Source organism: Silene latifolia, chromosome 10 (genome assembly GCF_048544455.1).
Source record: "Silene latifolia isolate original U9 population chromosome 10, ASM4854445v1, whole genome shotgun sequence".
In the NCBI taxonomy this organism is placed as follows: domain Eukaryota; kingdom Viridiplantae; phylum Streptophyta; class Magnoliopsida; order Caryophyllales; family Caryophyllaceae; genus Silene; species Silene latifolia.
In genome coordinates this window covers 113,063,541-113,079,995 of record NC_133535.1, presented here as the reverse complement: position 1 = coordinate 113,079,995, position 16,455 = coordinate 113,063,541, and the positions used below count along the sequence as shown (strand labels likewise).

General features: G+C 39.0%; 1 protein-coding gene across 1 annotated transcript; it reads left to right on the top strand.

The window, feature by feature from the left end:
- Positions 1 to 4,308: 4,308 nt before the first annotated feature.
- Positions 4,309 to 10,250, top strand: LOC141605817 (DNA repair protein RAD51 homolog). The gene is made up of 9 exons (XM_074424725.1): positions 4,309 to 4,648; positions 6,149 to 6,293; positions 6,426 to 6,536; positions 6,612 to 6,703; positions 7,297 to 7,391; positions 7,466 to 7,579; positions 8,467 to 8,596; positions 9,692 to 9,813; positions 9,908 to 10,250. Exons 1-9 carry the CDS (start codon positions 4,553 to 4,555, stop codon positions 10,029 to 10,031), a joined length of 1,029 nt encoding a protein of 342 aa, XP_074280826.1. The 5' UTR covers positions 4,309 to 4,552; the 3' UTR covers positions 10,032 to 10,250.
- Positions 10,251 to 16,455: the final 6,205 nt, after the last annotated feature.

Here is a 16,455-nt window from a genome sequence, read left to right as displayed (position 1 = left end):
AGACACATGCCGAAGACTTACATTTAGGTAAGTGAGGTAATGGGCAAGAAGGGGCTAAAATGAATTTGGAGATATGGAGTTAATAGCCAAGCTAGCAACAACGGATCCAAATTTAGAAACTTCCCAACTTCATACTCAATATATATCAATGCAAAACAGTGCCAATTTGCAACACACAAACTCACTAATCACCATAATATCGTCAAGTCCCCATAAAATACAAATATAACATGGGAGCGAAAATCACAACATAATATTTTTTCAGCTCGTGATTTTTTCATAATCTTTCTTTTTTCATATTTCTTTTTTTTCAACTTTTTTTTTTTTTTTGCAATTTTTCTTCTTTTCTTCTTTTCATTCCCTTCAACATTTTCACCAACTTCTCAAACCAGATATAACCACATTGCAATGAAACATTCCCAACATGCTACCATTACTAGCTCGACTAGGGTAGGCAGAATTATAGATTGTAGCTATATGGGACAAAACAGGCAATTTGGCTATGTGGAGCTCAAAGGGTAAAATAAGAAGAAAAATGATGCCTCTCCACATGTGACACCGCCACTAACCCGAATGCATACTGGTACTAAGAGACAAAAATCATGTTTTTGCAAATTAATGTTACATGTCTTATAAGGAGTACTACTCTCATCCTAACATGAAACTGATCAAGAATGTCATCAGTTTATTTAGCTCTATACCTCAGAAATTTTGAGTAGTTTGCCGATATTAAGTCAAGTTTATTCGTTCAGAAAAGTTGATCACAAACTCGTAGATTATGCAATGACCGTACAAGAGTGGCAAAGCAAGGCTTAGGCGAAAAATAAAGCATAGATGCAATTTCATCATTGTTATCTAACCGTTCCGACTCGACCTAATATGCAAAAGAAAACATGTTTTTGTAATTTTTCAATTTTTTCAATTTTTTTGAGTTTCTTATAGTGGAAAAGGAAAAACAATGCATACGAAAATGCAATAAACATGCAAACAGAAATGCAGTAAAAATGCAGATGGATGCAAACAGACAGATGCATACCCTCCCCAAACCAAATCACACAATGTCCTCATTGTGTTCAGCAAACACCGGCAGCAGTGCAAAATATAAAGGGAAAAGGGGATATGCGAAACGAGATGAAAACAAATAAAGGAAAGCATAAGAAAGGAAACTTACAATGTATACAAGAATGACCTCCCCAAACCAGTAGAAACTAAGGGGAGGATGTGGCCAGCGTGCCACTAATCAGCAACCTTCAAGTAAGTGTGGGTGAAAGTAGGTGCTCAAGGCCCTTAAAAGCTTATCATAAATCTGCGCATGTGCTACACAAAAGTATAAGTAGCACCAAAATAAAATTTGAGCATATAAAATCAAAGTTAGAGACCGTCTCAGCTTACTGGAATTTCTTTGACAGCTCTCATAGAAATCCACCAATTTATACCACCCATCAGCTAAGCATGGACCATCAAAGCTCAAACCATAAGGCACGAAAGACAAACAACCGACTCCCACATCGACAACATGCTTAGACGGGTATTCTATGTAAGGTGGAGGAGTCAAGTGTGTAATAGGAGAAGGTGGGTAGTCATCCCAAATACAAGGGGTGGTAAAGTCAAATGTGTCAACGGGATCTCCCATAATAAACTCATCTATTATATCATCATATGTATCCCATTTGAACTCAAGAGCTTCTAATTGCACATCCTCACTCTCCTTATCGCAAGACTCGTCACAAAAGGGGTTCTCTAGGGAGTCCGTCAAGTCTTCCTCATGTGGCTCACTATCAGTAAAGCTTTCATAGAGGGGTTCTAAATTATCCTCAAAGAAGGGGTTATCAACTGAGCATATGGTCTCCTCCTCTATGTTTCCGTCAATAACTTTTTTATTCTTTAAAACGGGTTCTATGATCTCACCCACTCCCTCATCCATGTCTGACTGAAGTGAGAAAGTGGGTTTAATGCTCTCAATGGCAAACCAGTCAAAGAATTCCAAAACCTCGTTGACATGTTTCCCACGGAAGTCTCCCCTACCTATTGAGTTGAGGTATGCTCGTGTAAGGCCATTTATACCCTGGATAATAGACAAACAAATCTGGAGAGCAGACAAATTTCCACGATTTATTGTACTGAGCCATTCCTCGAACCTGTCTATATATGCACCAAAAGACTCATTCTCATCCTGCTGGAACCTGATGGTAAGTAACATGAGAACGGTCATAAGGAACTAAAGTTCCCTGAGACAAAAGACAAACTAAAATTAAACAAATAGAAATACGCCGCCTCCTCGGCAACGGCGCCAAAATTTGACAGGATAATCGTACACCTACCAAAAATAACCAACTGGTCTCTAACTAATATAGCTAGGGAAGTCGGGATCGTATCCACAGGGAGGCTATTTGCAAATCTAAGTGTCAATTTAAGTTTGTCTGAGTCACCAAAATGGGGTTTTGAATTGGGTTTTGTCTATTAACTAAAGTAGCAAGCAAAAGAAAGTAAATTATAAATGAATTCAAATAAGAAAGAAACAGCTAGGATGGCCGGTTCACCACGGTCTACAACGATCTAAGGTAAAGTCAACGGTCAGCAATAAACTGTATGAAGGGTACTGAACAGGTCCTCTCGGTCCACTATTCGCCCTAGAATTCTAATGTAGCTCTCGCCCTAATTAGATTATCCTATTGTTCATAGCAAGTCTTCGCCCTTTCCAATCTCTCGATCCAGGTCAAGGTTTAACAAGAAGGTCAATTAATTACGTGCACTTAATTAATCAAACCGCTATAAGATGCTACGATTAACAATTCAGACGGAGTAAACTGCTAAACCTAATAACCTAACATAATATCATCATACAATCGCGGATCCCCTAAATCCTAGCACAAGAGAATTAGCTACTCATAATTAAATGAAGACCAACAATCAAAAGAGAAAAGAGAACTAAAGATTGCATGATGGAATTAAATAAATATTCAATTGGCATAAAACGGAATTAACAAGAACAATAAAAGAACAGTAATAAAAATAAAGCAGATGAACAAAGAACAATAAAGATTGCCCAAAGTGAAAGGAAAGGAATTACAAGTTTAGATCCGAAATTGAGAGAGCAAAGTAACGTAGTACTAGTTTTTGCCAAAGTGAAAGATGCCCTAATAAAGTTCTCAGCTTTGCTTTATATAGGAATAGCTGATAATTATTGAATAAACGACTAATGGGCCGAAAAACTAACTAAGCAAACACGGCCTGGTAAGTAAAATAGTCGATCGACCAAAATTCCAGTCGATTGACTAAATAGAACAAGCGTCAGGTCTCCAGTTAGCAAAAAGTCGATCGACTACAGAGACAGTCGATCGACTAAATATACCAGTCGATCGACTATAATAACCAGTCGATCGACTTTTCTTCAGCGCGCATTTCCAGCAACACGCACTGAATTTCAAACGGCCGCCATTTCTTCGTTACTTGGGCAAATAAAGCGTTTTTGGTGGCGTTGGAAAGTTAAGAGGATAAGCTTTCACCTCCAATTGGAATCACTTGATTATCATTTGTAGAACTCGAGTTATGGCTCTTCAAAGTACGCACTAGTAATGTGAAGCCTTTCTTTTGCTCGCTAAGCTTCTTTGCTTCACTAAGTACTCCAAAAGGATGGTTGTCAAGCTCATTTCCATCAAGACCAAGATTTCAAGCTTTCGTGATGAGTTTCAGCTTATTTGCACATACTCGAGCCTATAACCTGCATAAAACACAACACGGCCCAAAGTAGCCAAAACAAGGGAGAATAGTAGCTTACGCTACTCAATAATGCATAGAAATGCGTGCAAAAGAATAGAATAATTGTATGAAATAGGGATATTAGATATGCGATTGTTATGATTAGGGTTATTAGATTTAGTTTAGTTTTAATTATTATTTTATTAATATAATAAATTTGCGAATTACGGTTTTATCCCTATGAAATTGGCGCAAAAACGAAAATTACTTTTCTATTTTTTATTCTTTTCTATTTTTCAACGGGTTCGGTTTTATCCTTAGCACCTCCCTTTTTTTATGCTGATGTTGAACAATGCCTCAGTACTTGTCTATCTCAGACCCGCGGGTAGACCCAGATCCGACCCAAACCCATAGGGTCCGGGTATGGGTCTGTTGATTTTAGACCCTATAGGGTCTGGGTTGGGTACGGGTCTAAGGGGAATGTCACGGGTACGGGTCTTACTAAACCCGACCCAGACCTGACCCGTTGCCATCCCTAATCCCAATACATATCCCATCAATCGTCAACGTTTACCCAACAAGGTTGCGTCAGAGACCAAACCCATCTCCGACCCATTATCATCCTAGAAACCCTCTATACCAATTTGTACCTCTATCACTCTACAAAGCTTACTCGGCACGAATCGCACGATTGAATCAAAAGCATCCACGCCTATCAATTATTTTGGCGCCTTCATATACTTCGAACAAACATTACATTCCTCTCCGATTACTCTCTTCTAATCCCTAACTCCCTAACTACGCAACAACCCTTCTCCAATTCAACAATTCAAGATCGCACCTTTGATTAGTAATGGAGCAGCTACAGCGAAACCAGAGATCAATGGCGCAAGAAGCTGATGTCAACGACGATGTTCAACATGGTCCTTTCCCCGTCGAACAACTTCAGGTACCCTTTTTCTTCCTTTTCCTCATCTGGGTTTTCTGTATCTTCCTAAATTATTTTCGATTTCTTGACTGATTTGTTGGTATTTCTTGTAATTGCTCGCTTCTTTGAAATGGGTTGAGGGTTTTTCATCTGGGTTTTCTGTATCTTCCTTAATTTTTTGCGATTTATTGACTAATTTGTTGGTATTTCTTGTAATTGCTTGTTTCTTTGAAATGGGTTTGAGGTTTTTTCATCTGGGTTTTCTTTGATTCCTCCAAATTATTCGATTTTCGTTTCTTGGGGTGGTTAGTTTTCTTTAAACCCTCCAAATTTTGAGTTGGTTTGTCATTTCTTGATGTAAAATTGATTGTTTATTTCGATTTGTGGGAGAATTTTGCCAATTAGGTTTCTTTTGAACCCTTGTAATTGTCGAATGTTCTTGGAATTTTGTAGGGATTAATTGGTTGTTTATTTCGATTTTGCCAATTAGGTTTCTTTTGAACCCTGGTAATCGTCCAATGTTCTTGGAAATTTGTAGGGATTTGTGTGAAATTGCTTATCTTGAAATGGGTCTGAAAAATGTACACACATTGTGAAATTGCTTAACGTGTATCATTTGTTACCTGAGATTTAAAGTGGGTTTCTTTTCTTTGAGCAGGATACCTATAATTTCAGTTAAAATGGCCCGCGAAGGTGCTTGATTGTGTGCAATTGGCTTTATTTAGCCTTTTTGGGGAGTGTCTTCTCAATTTTGGGTGTAGGGATTTGGATGTCGTGTCTGTACTTTATATTTAGCCGCTGTTTTCCTAAATTTGCTCATTGAAGTGATGTTGCTCACCATATTGATGCTTAATGCTTATTATCTGCTGCCATTTAGCTGTTCTTAAGTCTACTACCATTAATTTCCTTATTCTGTAAAGGTTGATTGATTCATATGGGATCTCTTGGCCATGATTCCTTTGTAGTTGTGTTCATTGATTGTCTTTCTTATGCTATTTTGGACTTTTTCTTGTCATAGTCATTTGTATGATGCTTGAACTGACAATATGTGTGTTTCTGAACGGTGTAGACGGAGATCTTGTATTTCTGTAGCTATGTGGTGGCAAACACTATGAATGTTATTGAATCGATAAACACCCATAAAATGAGAATGCCTCCTTGTTAGTGAAATGCAATAGCTGAGAGTTAATAACATGCTAAAGCTATGGAAGAAGCATAACAAATTAGTTTTTGTCTGTTACGTGACTTCGAATAAATCAAGGAAAGCCATAAAATAAGAATGCGTCATTGTTAGTGAAACGTAATAGCTGAAAATTAAAACTGCTAACTTGCTAAAGATGGTTATGCAAGATTGCAAGAAGCATTGCAGATTAACTTTTCTGTTATGTGAAAAGGATTCCTTTGGTTCCATCAGATTGGCCTGAAAAGGCATCATCTGTTGGTTGATTGTTGCTCAGAATGTGCAAATTGTGTAACAAAGTGATTATTTTAACTGCTCCATGGAACCGTGTGATGCTTTAGGCTTCTGGTATTGCTGCCATGGATGTGAAAAAGCTCAAAGATGCTGGCCTGTGTACAGTTGAGTCTGTTGTCTATTCTCCACGCAAAGAGCTTCTTCAAATTAAAGGAATTAGTGAAGCAAAAGTTGATAAAATAATTGAAGCCGGTAAGGATTTGAGTAGGTTTTTAAGTGTTTTGTATGATATCTTATTTCTCTTTATCTATTCTATACTGTAACCACTGTCAGTAGACATAAAGCTGACCCAAGTCCTCTGTTTTCTACTTAATATATTGGTAGCCTCCAAATTGGTTCCCTTGGGCTTTACAAGTGCTACCCAACTCCATGCACAGAGACTTGAGATTATTCAGATTACATCGGGCTCTAGGGAGCTTGACAAGGTCTTGGAAGGTGTGTTTTCATCATCTAATCAAATTCAAAACAGCCAGTGATTCACTGATGGGATTAACAGTTATCATGTGACAGGTGGAATTGAGACAGGATCTATCACAGAATTATATGGCGAGTTTCGTTCAGGAAAGACCCAGCTTTGTCACACACTCTGTGTCACATGCCAAGTAATGACCCTGTTTTCATTCATATTAAGCAGCAAATGCTTCTCTTCGTCTTTGTAATTCTATCAGCGTTTCTTCTTTTCTTTCAGCGATACTCAAATATAATATGCTGTATGTTTTGTCCAAGCCACTACTTTTGGTATAAATTACTTGGTCGCTTGTTTCTGTTATGAGTTTTCGCCCACAATAACTGAATTCTTAAATGAAATAAAGCATGCTGCTGAACATGCGGAACTGAGCTGTCAGTTTTCTGATTGTTGTCTCAATCTCATTCTACGTTTGGCTTTGTGTGTATCTTATACTACCTCCTCAAATTTATTATCCCCATTTTATTTGACTAGTGATCAACTGATGTCAACTTTACCTATTAACTTCTCCAATGATAAGTAGAGATACAATGTAAACTTTGCCATTGTTTGCTTCATCAAACTTTCTCCCTTCACCGCAGCTCGCCAAGTTACTCAAAATACATGAGAATTTTGAAATCGTAGTGAAATGGCTTCAACGGAGCTATTATGTGAAGTATCAGTCAAAGTCGAAATTAGCCTTCTATTGTGCGTATTACTTACTGATGTTCTGCTGAATGTCTGGCTCAGCTACCTTTGGACCAAGGAGGGGGTGAAGGAAAGGCAATGTATATTGATGCTGAGGGATCTTTTAGACCACAGAGGCTTTTACAAATAGCAGAGAGGTATTTCAAAATTTGTTGGAAGGTAAATGTATCTGTCTTGCAGTTTCCTTTTGTTAACTGCTCATTTCTTTCAGGTATGGGCTGAATGGTGCAGATGTATTAGAAAATGTGGCTTACGCAAGAGCATACAATACAGATCATCAGTCAAGGCTTTTGCTTGAAGCAGCATCTATGATGGTGGAGACAAGGTGATTTATTCCTTACTATACTAAACTGCAGCTTGATGGTTCAATGGGCTTTTAGCATACGACAGCTCTTACTACAATTGTGACCTTTAACTGTCCGCAGTAAATTATGTTCTACGGGTCATTTCTAAAGTAGGCACCAAGATGGCCATTAAATAAACAATCAAATATTTTGACATATAACCAGTGGACATCAATGCGATGAGTTGCCAATAAGGCTTCTATAAGTGAGTCATTTATGAGACGGTCTCACATGTAAGACCCACCCAAGTCCTGGATATAGTCCTCATCTAATTATAGTGTAATGTATTGGTGTCATAGGTCAGACCGTCTAAATTTTTGTGTATAGTAAGGGGGTGTTTGGTTCGCGCGTAGGTATGGGTTTGGAATCAGGAATCATACCCGGGTGGTATGGGTTTGGAACTTGATTCTTCATACCATGTGTTTGTTTCAATTTCGGGTGGAATGAGATCGAACTTCATCAAAGTTAAAAAAATCTAAAATACAACATTGAAAATAATTATTTTTGATACTAAAAAATCATGAAAATGAAGAGTTAATCAAATAAATGTAAAAAAAATTTCATTTAAATTTTTTTCATGTTTTTTGGTTTTATTACTTGATACCCATGGGTATCAATCTCATACCCACCTCCCCCCTTGGGTATGAGAAACCCATACCTCATGGGTTTGAGGAATGGGTATGAAACCCCTATTTTTGCCAAACAAACACTTGGTATGGGTTTGGCTCATTCCAAACCCATACCTCATACCTTTATGAGTTGAACCAAACACCCCCTAAGTGTATATGATGAAGCAATTAAGCATGTTAATTTTTTTAATCGAAGACGAGATTACAGCGCCAAATTAAAAGTGGAGGTGTTTGTACAGATTTGCTCTCATGATCGTAGACAGTGCTACGGCACTGTACAGAACAGATTTCTCTGGAAGAGGAGAGTTATCTGCCAGACAAATGCATCTTGCTAAATTCCTTCGGAGCCTTCAGAAGTTGGCAGATGAGGTGATTATCCTGCTTCTCTCGCATATGGTTCTTTTAAGTAAAAATGGAACCAACTGCAATGACATTCAACACAGACAGCTTATCAGATAAAAATGACTATCATTAGAACTTGTTATGGGCCCTTGTTTACTGTGTTACTTCGACCCTTCACTTTTAGGGTCCGTTTGGATACAATTTTAGGAGGGAAGGGGAGGGGAGGGGGAGTGAGGGGAGGTAAAGGGAGGGGAGAGAAGGGGAGGGCAAATGGGATGTGGGTGTTTGGATAACAAAAATTATGAAGGGAAATGGAAGGGGAGGAAGGAGGGAGATGAAGAATGGATGGAGGATTGAAGGATGTTGGTGGTATAATTAGGGTGTGTTTGGATAGCAAAAGTGGAGAGAAAAGGAGGGGAGGGGGAAGGAGGGAAGAGAAAGGGAGGCAAGGGAAGGGGAGGGCAAATGGGATGTGGGTGTTTGGATATAATTTTCTTCCAAATCTTGCCTCTTGTGGAGAGATTTTGATTTGCCTTGGAGGAGGGAAAATGGATCCCTCCAAATCTCTCCCCCTCCATTTCCCTCAACCCTTATTTGCTATCCAAAGAAGGGATTTTAAATCCCCTACTCTCCCTCCCTTTCTTTTCCCTCCAAATTCCTCAATCCAAACACACCCTTAGAGTCCAAATAAAGTTTTCTTTCTAAATCTTGCCACCATTGGAAAGATTATAGTTTGTTCTATAGGAGGGAAAATAAGTCCTCTCATTTCTCTTTCTTTCCATTTCTTTTCTCCCATATTTTTTATCCAAACAAAGGAAATTAAATCCCTCCCTTTCCCTCCCCTCCCCTTCTCTCCAATTCCTTCAATCCAAACGGACCCTTAGAGTCATACCCATGTTTGGCACAACACTCAACTCGACAATCACCAATTCAGCATTTCTTTTAGTGGAGACTATTACATAAAGTCTATAGTATGAGTTAGATGATTTTAAGACTTGTCTCAAACATCTTATTTTCACGTTTAAAACTCCGAATGTTTTCACACTTTTAATTAATTTTTACGTGCAACACATCTTGTTAATCTAATAAGAATCGGCATTGTTTGCTTCCTGGCTGTTCCAGTTTGGTGTTGCTGTTGTCATAACAAACCAAGTTGTGGCCCAAGTCGATGGTTCTGCAATGTTTGCAGGTCCTCAAACCAAACCCATTGGTGGCAATATTATGGCCCATGCTTCCACTACTAGGTATTTTGAATCTCAACCTTTTAGCAATTTTTCTTGAAACTTGAAAGTGAAACAAAGATGTTGTCGTGTATGCTAAATATTTTCTTGTTGACAGACTTGCTCTAAGGAAGGGACGAGGAGAGGAGCGCATATGTAAAGTAATAAGTTCCCCTTGCCTTGCTGAAGCTGAAGCCCGGTTTCAGATTTCTTTAGACGGAGTTACTGATGTCAAAGACTGATATTCACTTCTCTTGAATGTCCTCCCAATTATGTTTACTCCTGAAACTTGGATTTTGGCTCCCCGTTGTTTGGTAGACGGCTTGCCTCGGGCCATGTAGATCAGTTTAGTAACAGTTGTAGATCATCCTTCAGCTGCTTAAGCTCATCGTTGGATGCTCCTACTCAAAAGTTGTACCGAATTCAAGTACACTGATATTGTAGTGTAAATCATTTTGCATTTCCTTGTTATCCATTTTTTTTGTTAGCTTTGTAGCTTAGAACTGAAGTCTGTATTATAGCTTAGGGTAAAACTTAGAAGGACTCACAAGGCTAGTTTTTGGCTTTTTGCCTTATCAATGCTTACCGGAATATGAAATTAAGTCACGAGCCATTGAATATAGCAGCAAACACTGAAGCATGAAATATTCAAATATTCATGCCTATACCATGGCTTAGAGTGAAATATTCAATGATTTCTCACATCCATTTTATGGTGTAGAGGAACAAAATTTACGAAATAATATAATGCAAATAGTTGAATGTAAGCATACATCATCACACAAATCATTTTCGTTGACCGACATTGTCTTTGATTCTATTTTGATTTTGTGATATTTTTGTTACTTGTTTTCAGTTTAGTTTAGTGCATAGTATAGATTTATAAATGTTATATTTGTTGAGTTAATATTAAAATTAACGACCTAGCTTTTATACTCATTAAATTTTGGTGTCATTGTCGGGGAAGGCAACAAAGCTAGAACTTGTGTTCTGCTAGAACTTTTGTGTGCTTGTTAGTGTAGTTAGTTTGTCTAAATATTAGGACTTATTTAACTAGCTCATATTGTGTACGTGTTTAATTAACCAATTTCTCACAAAATGAGGGTGAATTGTTGTCATTATTTTGATATAGACTTTAACAATTTTGTATTGGATTGCAAACATCATTTTGAAGAATGGGATCATTTTCATGTTTTTAATGGGTTGAATATTGAAAATGTGTCTCATGTGTACTATTTGAGCGATGGAAGGTTCTATGACTTGAGTTATGAGGATAAATGTAAACTTTTCTAATATCTTGTACATGAAACCAGGAAATGGGAGTTGCAAAACTCTTGTTAACCCCGATACCACATAATGAGACTATGCTCACCCATGATAAACCTTCAATGGCATGCTTTAAGTTTTGATAGAATCCCCCAAGAATTCAAATACGCGGTGGTAGGGGATAGAGAACATACCCACATAAGAATAAACACCATAAAACCCCAATTGAGCCAAATCCTTAGTGACATTAGAGGAAGTAATGTCGATGAATTTGTCCATGCTCGAGACGAGTCATATTTTGATGATGGTTTCTATGATGATGAAGACAATATGTGTGGCTTGAGGTTTTCTTTGGACTTACCACCCATGTTGACACCCATTGCACTGGAGTTATGTCTGTTGGCATATTATTCGGTATAGTTGACCGAATAATATGACGATATTGTAAATATTTTAGTTCCTATTTTACGGAATTCAGTTTAGGATATTTTGTTAGGTTTTCCTAAACTATAGCGATTGTATTGAGTATATATGTACGTCTCTTGACTATCAATGAAACACACAAAAACTTTCATCACATTTCTCATATTAGTTCATCGGTTCCTACAAGGTATCGTGAGCAGGTTAAAATCTTGCGATTTTTTTTCGTTTTTCGTTTTTTTTTCTCTCTCTTGATCGATCATCATGGCTGACGACAAGAAATCTGGTGCAATTGTTAGTTCCTCTCATACTCCAAACCCGGTGTATGCACTTTCTCCACAGGATGGTACGGGGGCGAAAATCACTTATGTCACCCTCGTTTGACCAAACTATGAAGAATGCGCAAAAGGTTTTCGGGTTGCGTTGGGGGCGAAGAGGAAGCCGGGTTTCATTGACGGAACCCTCACGAAGAAACCGTCTGATCCATATGAAGCGGAGGATTGGACGACCATTAATTTTTTAATTGTTGCGTGGATCTTCAACACGATAGAATCACGCGTTCGTTCGACCATTTCCTACCGTGAAACCGCTTTTGAACTTTGGGAAGACATTCAATTGCGCTTCACAGTAGGTAATGAAATTAAAATTTACCAAATTCAGTGTGATTTGTCTGAGTGCAAACAGAAATCCCGTGAGACCATAATGGATTATTATGGGCGTATGAAGAAATTGTGGGATGACATCAATGATTTTGATGCGTTGCCGTCTTGCAATTATTCTGGTTGTCGTTCTGATTTGAATAGTGTTCTCCGCAAGCGTCGTGAGGCTGATCAGGTTCGGGATTTTCTTATGGGTCTTGAATCGTTCTATGCCACTGTTCGTTCTCAGATTCTTGGCACCAAGCCCTTTCCTTCTATTAAAATGGTTTATTCCCGTCTTGTACAAGAAGAGGAGGTTCGCAATCTGACTCAAGCTCGAGATGACCCCGCTGCTATGGCTCTTGCCGTTGGTGACAGTAATAATGAGAAGTCGCCGCAGCAGTCCAAGCCCGGTCGAGACTGAGTGGGAGCCTGTAGGTGTTGTGCCTAGACCTGGACCCCAGTACTACTTGATTGATCCCACCATTCTGTTGGACCTACCTGAGCCTACCTCAGTGCCTGAGGGACAGCAGGCACCTCCCCCACCTCGTGAGCGTCGTAGGGTCAGACAGTCTAGGGCGGACCCGGTCGAGACTGAGCCCTATTACTCCGCCCCGGACTTCTACCCTCAGCCGTACTGGCCCTACCCCACATTGCATGACCCTAGGATGCAGGTGAGTGACTTGACTGAGCGGATCTCCACCACCTTGGTGCTCCGCAATATGCATGAGATGACCCAAAATAAGGGCATAGGGACTGAGCTGGCCTAGCCTGTTTGGTGGAGAGGACCTGGAGTGGACACGGGAGTCTTCCATAGCTATGGAGTTGATCCCGGCTTTTGGAGGCCACCAGAGGAGTCTGAGTTCGGCTGCCTCGCGGGACCGTGGGGAGCCAACTACGGCAGTCAACTAGGAGGGGGAGACTACTCAGCAGCAGGTTATCAGGGAGCTAGTACCTCGGGAGCAAGAGCATCAGGTGCAGGCGGTGATGATGAGATGGAGGAGGGTCCTGGCTTTTGATCTTTTTCTTGTATTTATGGACTTGTTCAGTTGTGGATGGATATGTATCGTTTCTTGTCGTACACTTTTATTTTGGATGACTGTACTTGGCCTTAAGGCCGTTACTTGTTTTCATACACTTTGGTTGTGATTTGGTAGACTTGGACATGCCTCTAAGTATGGTACTCGTGACTTGTTACAGGTTAGTTTTGGTACCGTCGTCAGGTACCAAAAATAAATACCTAGATACAACTAACAGAAGTTAGCAGCAAGTAGGGTCGATCTCCACAGAGAGATGGGAAAATGTCAGCTTAATTAAGTCCGTCTAGGTAACAGTTCTGGGGGTTTTAATTGTTTGTTCTAATCTAAAAGAGATCAAGAAAGAGAGGTAAGACAAAAGAATAAAGGTTAAGCAAATAGAGAGAAAACAGCTAAGACAGTCGGTTCACCATGATTCTTCAGTCATGCAATCTAGGTCTCAGGTCAATGCAAGTATGGTCTATGGGGCAGTGAATATCTCCTTCCGGTCTCAATTTGCCCTAAAGCACATATAGCTTAGCTTCCACCCTCACTACGTGCCCTAATGTTCGCTAAAAGTCTCACCCCTTCCAATCTTCCGATCTAGGTCGAGGTTTACTGCGATTTAATAACTAATTGCGTCGACTCAATTAGACAGAAATAATTAAATGTAGCGATTAACAACATAAACTACACTAGCATTAGACCTAATAAATCGATTACAATTCCCTTAAAATCATGGCTTTCCTAAGTCTTAGCAAGAGAAATTAGCTATGCATTATTATTGTGATAGCAACAATCATACACAAGCAAGAAGAATTAAATATGGTAGCAAGTAATAAGAGATTAATGATAACAAAAACAAATAAGAGAGGAAGAATTAAAGAGAAGCAAAAGATTAAGATTAAGATAAAAGAAAGAGGTACCGATCACAAGATTTTAATCCAAGCAAAAGTTCTAAAGTGAGAGTATGAGAGAGTAAAGAGGAAGAGAGAGTATCGTAGTCTAAGAGATGATGAAGAAGTCAAAAAAACACGTCCTACTTAACCTAATTAAATCCTAATTACAAAGCCCAACACGAAACAAGGCAAAAACACACGTACAAGGTAAAACCTCTCGATCGAGTGGAATGAAACCACTCGATCGAGGACATAACCAGAAATTCCTCTCGATCGAACATAAAAACCATTCGATCGAGGACTTCTTATACCAGCCTTCTCGATCGAGTATCAAAACAACTCGATCGAGTGAATCTTCAAAGGATAAAGCATTCGATCGACTAAGAAGTGGTCGATCGAGCTATATTAGCACGTAGAACTCCTTGACACCTTCCGAGGTCAGCTCACGCGTCTTTTAAGTGATAAATTTCAAGCTCCAATTCCTTATTCTCCACAAATGCATGCAAATGAGATAAGTTTAGGCTCGATTTATCTTCTTCCTAGTCCGTACCTGCAATTTACACAAGACAAACCAAAGTAGACTATTCGGGGGTATTTGTAGCTAGATGCTACATAAATAGTACAGAAATGCGTGTAAAAATGAGGTAAAAACCTTATATAAAATACACGCATCAAATCTCCCCAAACCAAACCTTTGCTTGTCCCCAAGCAAACTATGAATGCAACTAAGAACAAATAGTGGAACGGGACCAACTCATCAGTTACAAATCATCCACCCAAACCACTTTACTGCAACAACTAACAAAGTGGCAAGTGATAAGTGCAAACGAATTAAATCAATGTCTCAAACTTACTGAACCGTCGACCTTGCAAGACTCATAGATATCGGACTCTCACGGGTCGCTCATCACTCAATTCGGGCACATGGCGAGTATATAAGTGAAAGATAGAAAGAAGTAAAGACACTCACCTAACTCGACCTATAAGAGCATGCATGCAGTTTAATCATGAATAAAATCTCTACGACCGTACATATGCATTCCCACCAACTGATGACCAAGACACATGCCGAGGACTTATATTTGGGTAAGTGAGGTAATGGGTAAGAAGGGGCTAAAATGAATTTGGAAATGTGGAGTTAATAGCCAGACTAGCAACAACGGATCCACATTTTGAAACTACATCCCAACTTCATATTCAATATATATCAGAACAAAACAGTGCAAATTGGATGCACTCAACTCACAATACACCATAAACTTGTCAACTCCCCATAAGATACAAATAAGACATGGGAGTAAAAATCAACATATTAACTTCAGCTCATGATTTTTCATAATAATTTTCTTTCCTTCTTTTTTTTCTTTTTCAATTCTTTTTCTATTTTTTTTCTTTTCCACACAATTTTTCCTTTTCGTATTTTCTTCTTTCCATCCCCTTCAACATATCCACCAACTTCTTCAAATTGATTATATAACCAAACAGCAATGAAACATTCCCAATAACTACTGATTACTAGCTCGGCTAGGGTAGGCAAAATTAAGGATTGTAGTTAAACAGGACAAAGAAGGCAATTTGGCTATGTGAGGTTCATAGGTAGAATGAAATAAAGGGAACTGCCTCTCCTAACATGTGTCACCATCCACAGACCGAATGCATACAGGTATTAAGAAGACTAGATTCATGCTTATGCAAATTGATGTTACATGCCTTATAGAGAGTACTACTCACATCCTACATGAAACCGGTCATGAATGTCACCAGTTTAATAAGCTCTAACCTCAGAATGTAATGTAGCTTGCCAATACGTGAGTCAAGTCTATTCGTTCAGATAAGAGAGAAACAAAAACTCGTAGATTATGCACATTACCATGCCAACAAAATGTTAAGAATATGCAAGGCAAGGGTAAAAACTCAATGTAGCGTCAAAAGTTCAAACGTTCCGACTCAAAATAAACGTGAAAATTTTTGAATTTTATGTGATTTTGAAATAAAAGGCAACTATGCATGCGAAAAATGAATAAACGTGCAAACAGAAATGCAATAAACATGCAGACACAGATATAGATGCATACCTCCCCAAACCAAACCGTACAATGCCCTCATTGTACCAAAAATAGGGGAAGGAATGCAAACTAAGGAGAAAAGGATAGTGTGAGTCGGAAAACTTACAAGACAGCGTCAGGAGGGACCTCCCCAAACCGACCATGAACATGGGAGGTAATGGGTAGCCACACAGTAGCTTAAAGGACGAAAAACAGCAGCTAGACCATGTAACTACTCGATCGAACAGAGCAGAATAGTTCGATCGAGAGGATTGGGTGTCAAAAGGGCTCGATCGAGAAGATGGTATACTCGATCGAGAGAAGTGGATTTGCAGCAGTTCGATCGAGAGCAGCAGATGCTCGATCGAGTAAAATTCTTAGC

Coding starts and splice junctions, on each gene's coding strand:
- LOC141605817 (XM_074424725.1), top strand. CDS start 4,553: ATGGAGCAGCTACAGCGAAACCAGAGATCAATGGCGCAAGAAGCTGAT. Junction 7,580..8,466: donor TCTATGATGGTGGAGACAAG/GTGATTTATTCC, acceptor GTGTTTGTACAG/ATTTGCTCTCATGATCGTAG. Junction 8,597..9,691: donor TTCAGAAGTTGGCAGATGAG/GTGATTATCCTG, acceptor TGGCTGTTCCAG/TTTGGTGTTGCTGTTGTCAT.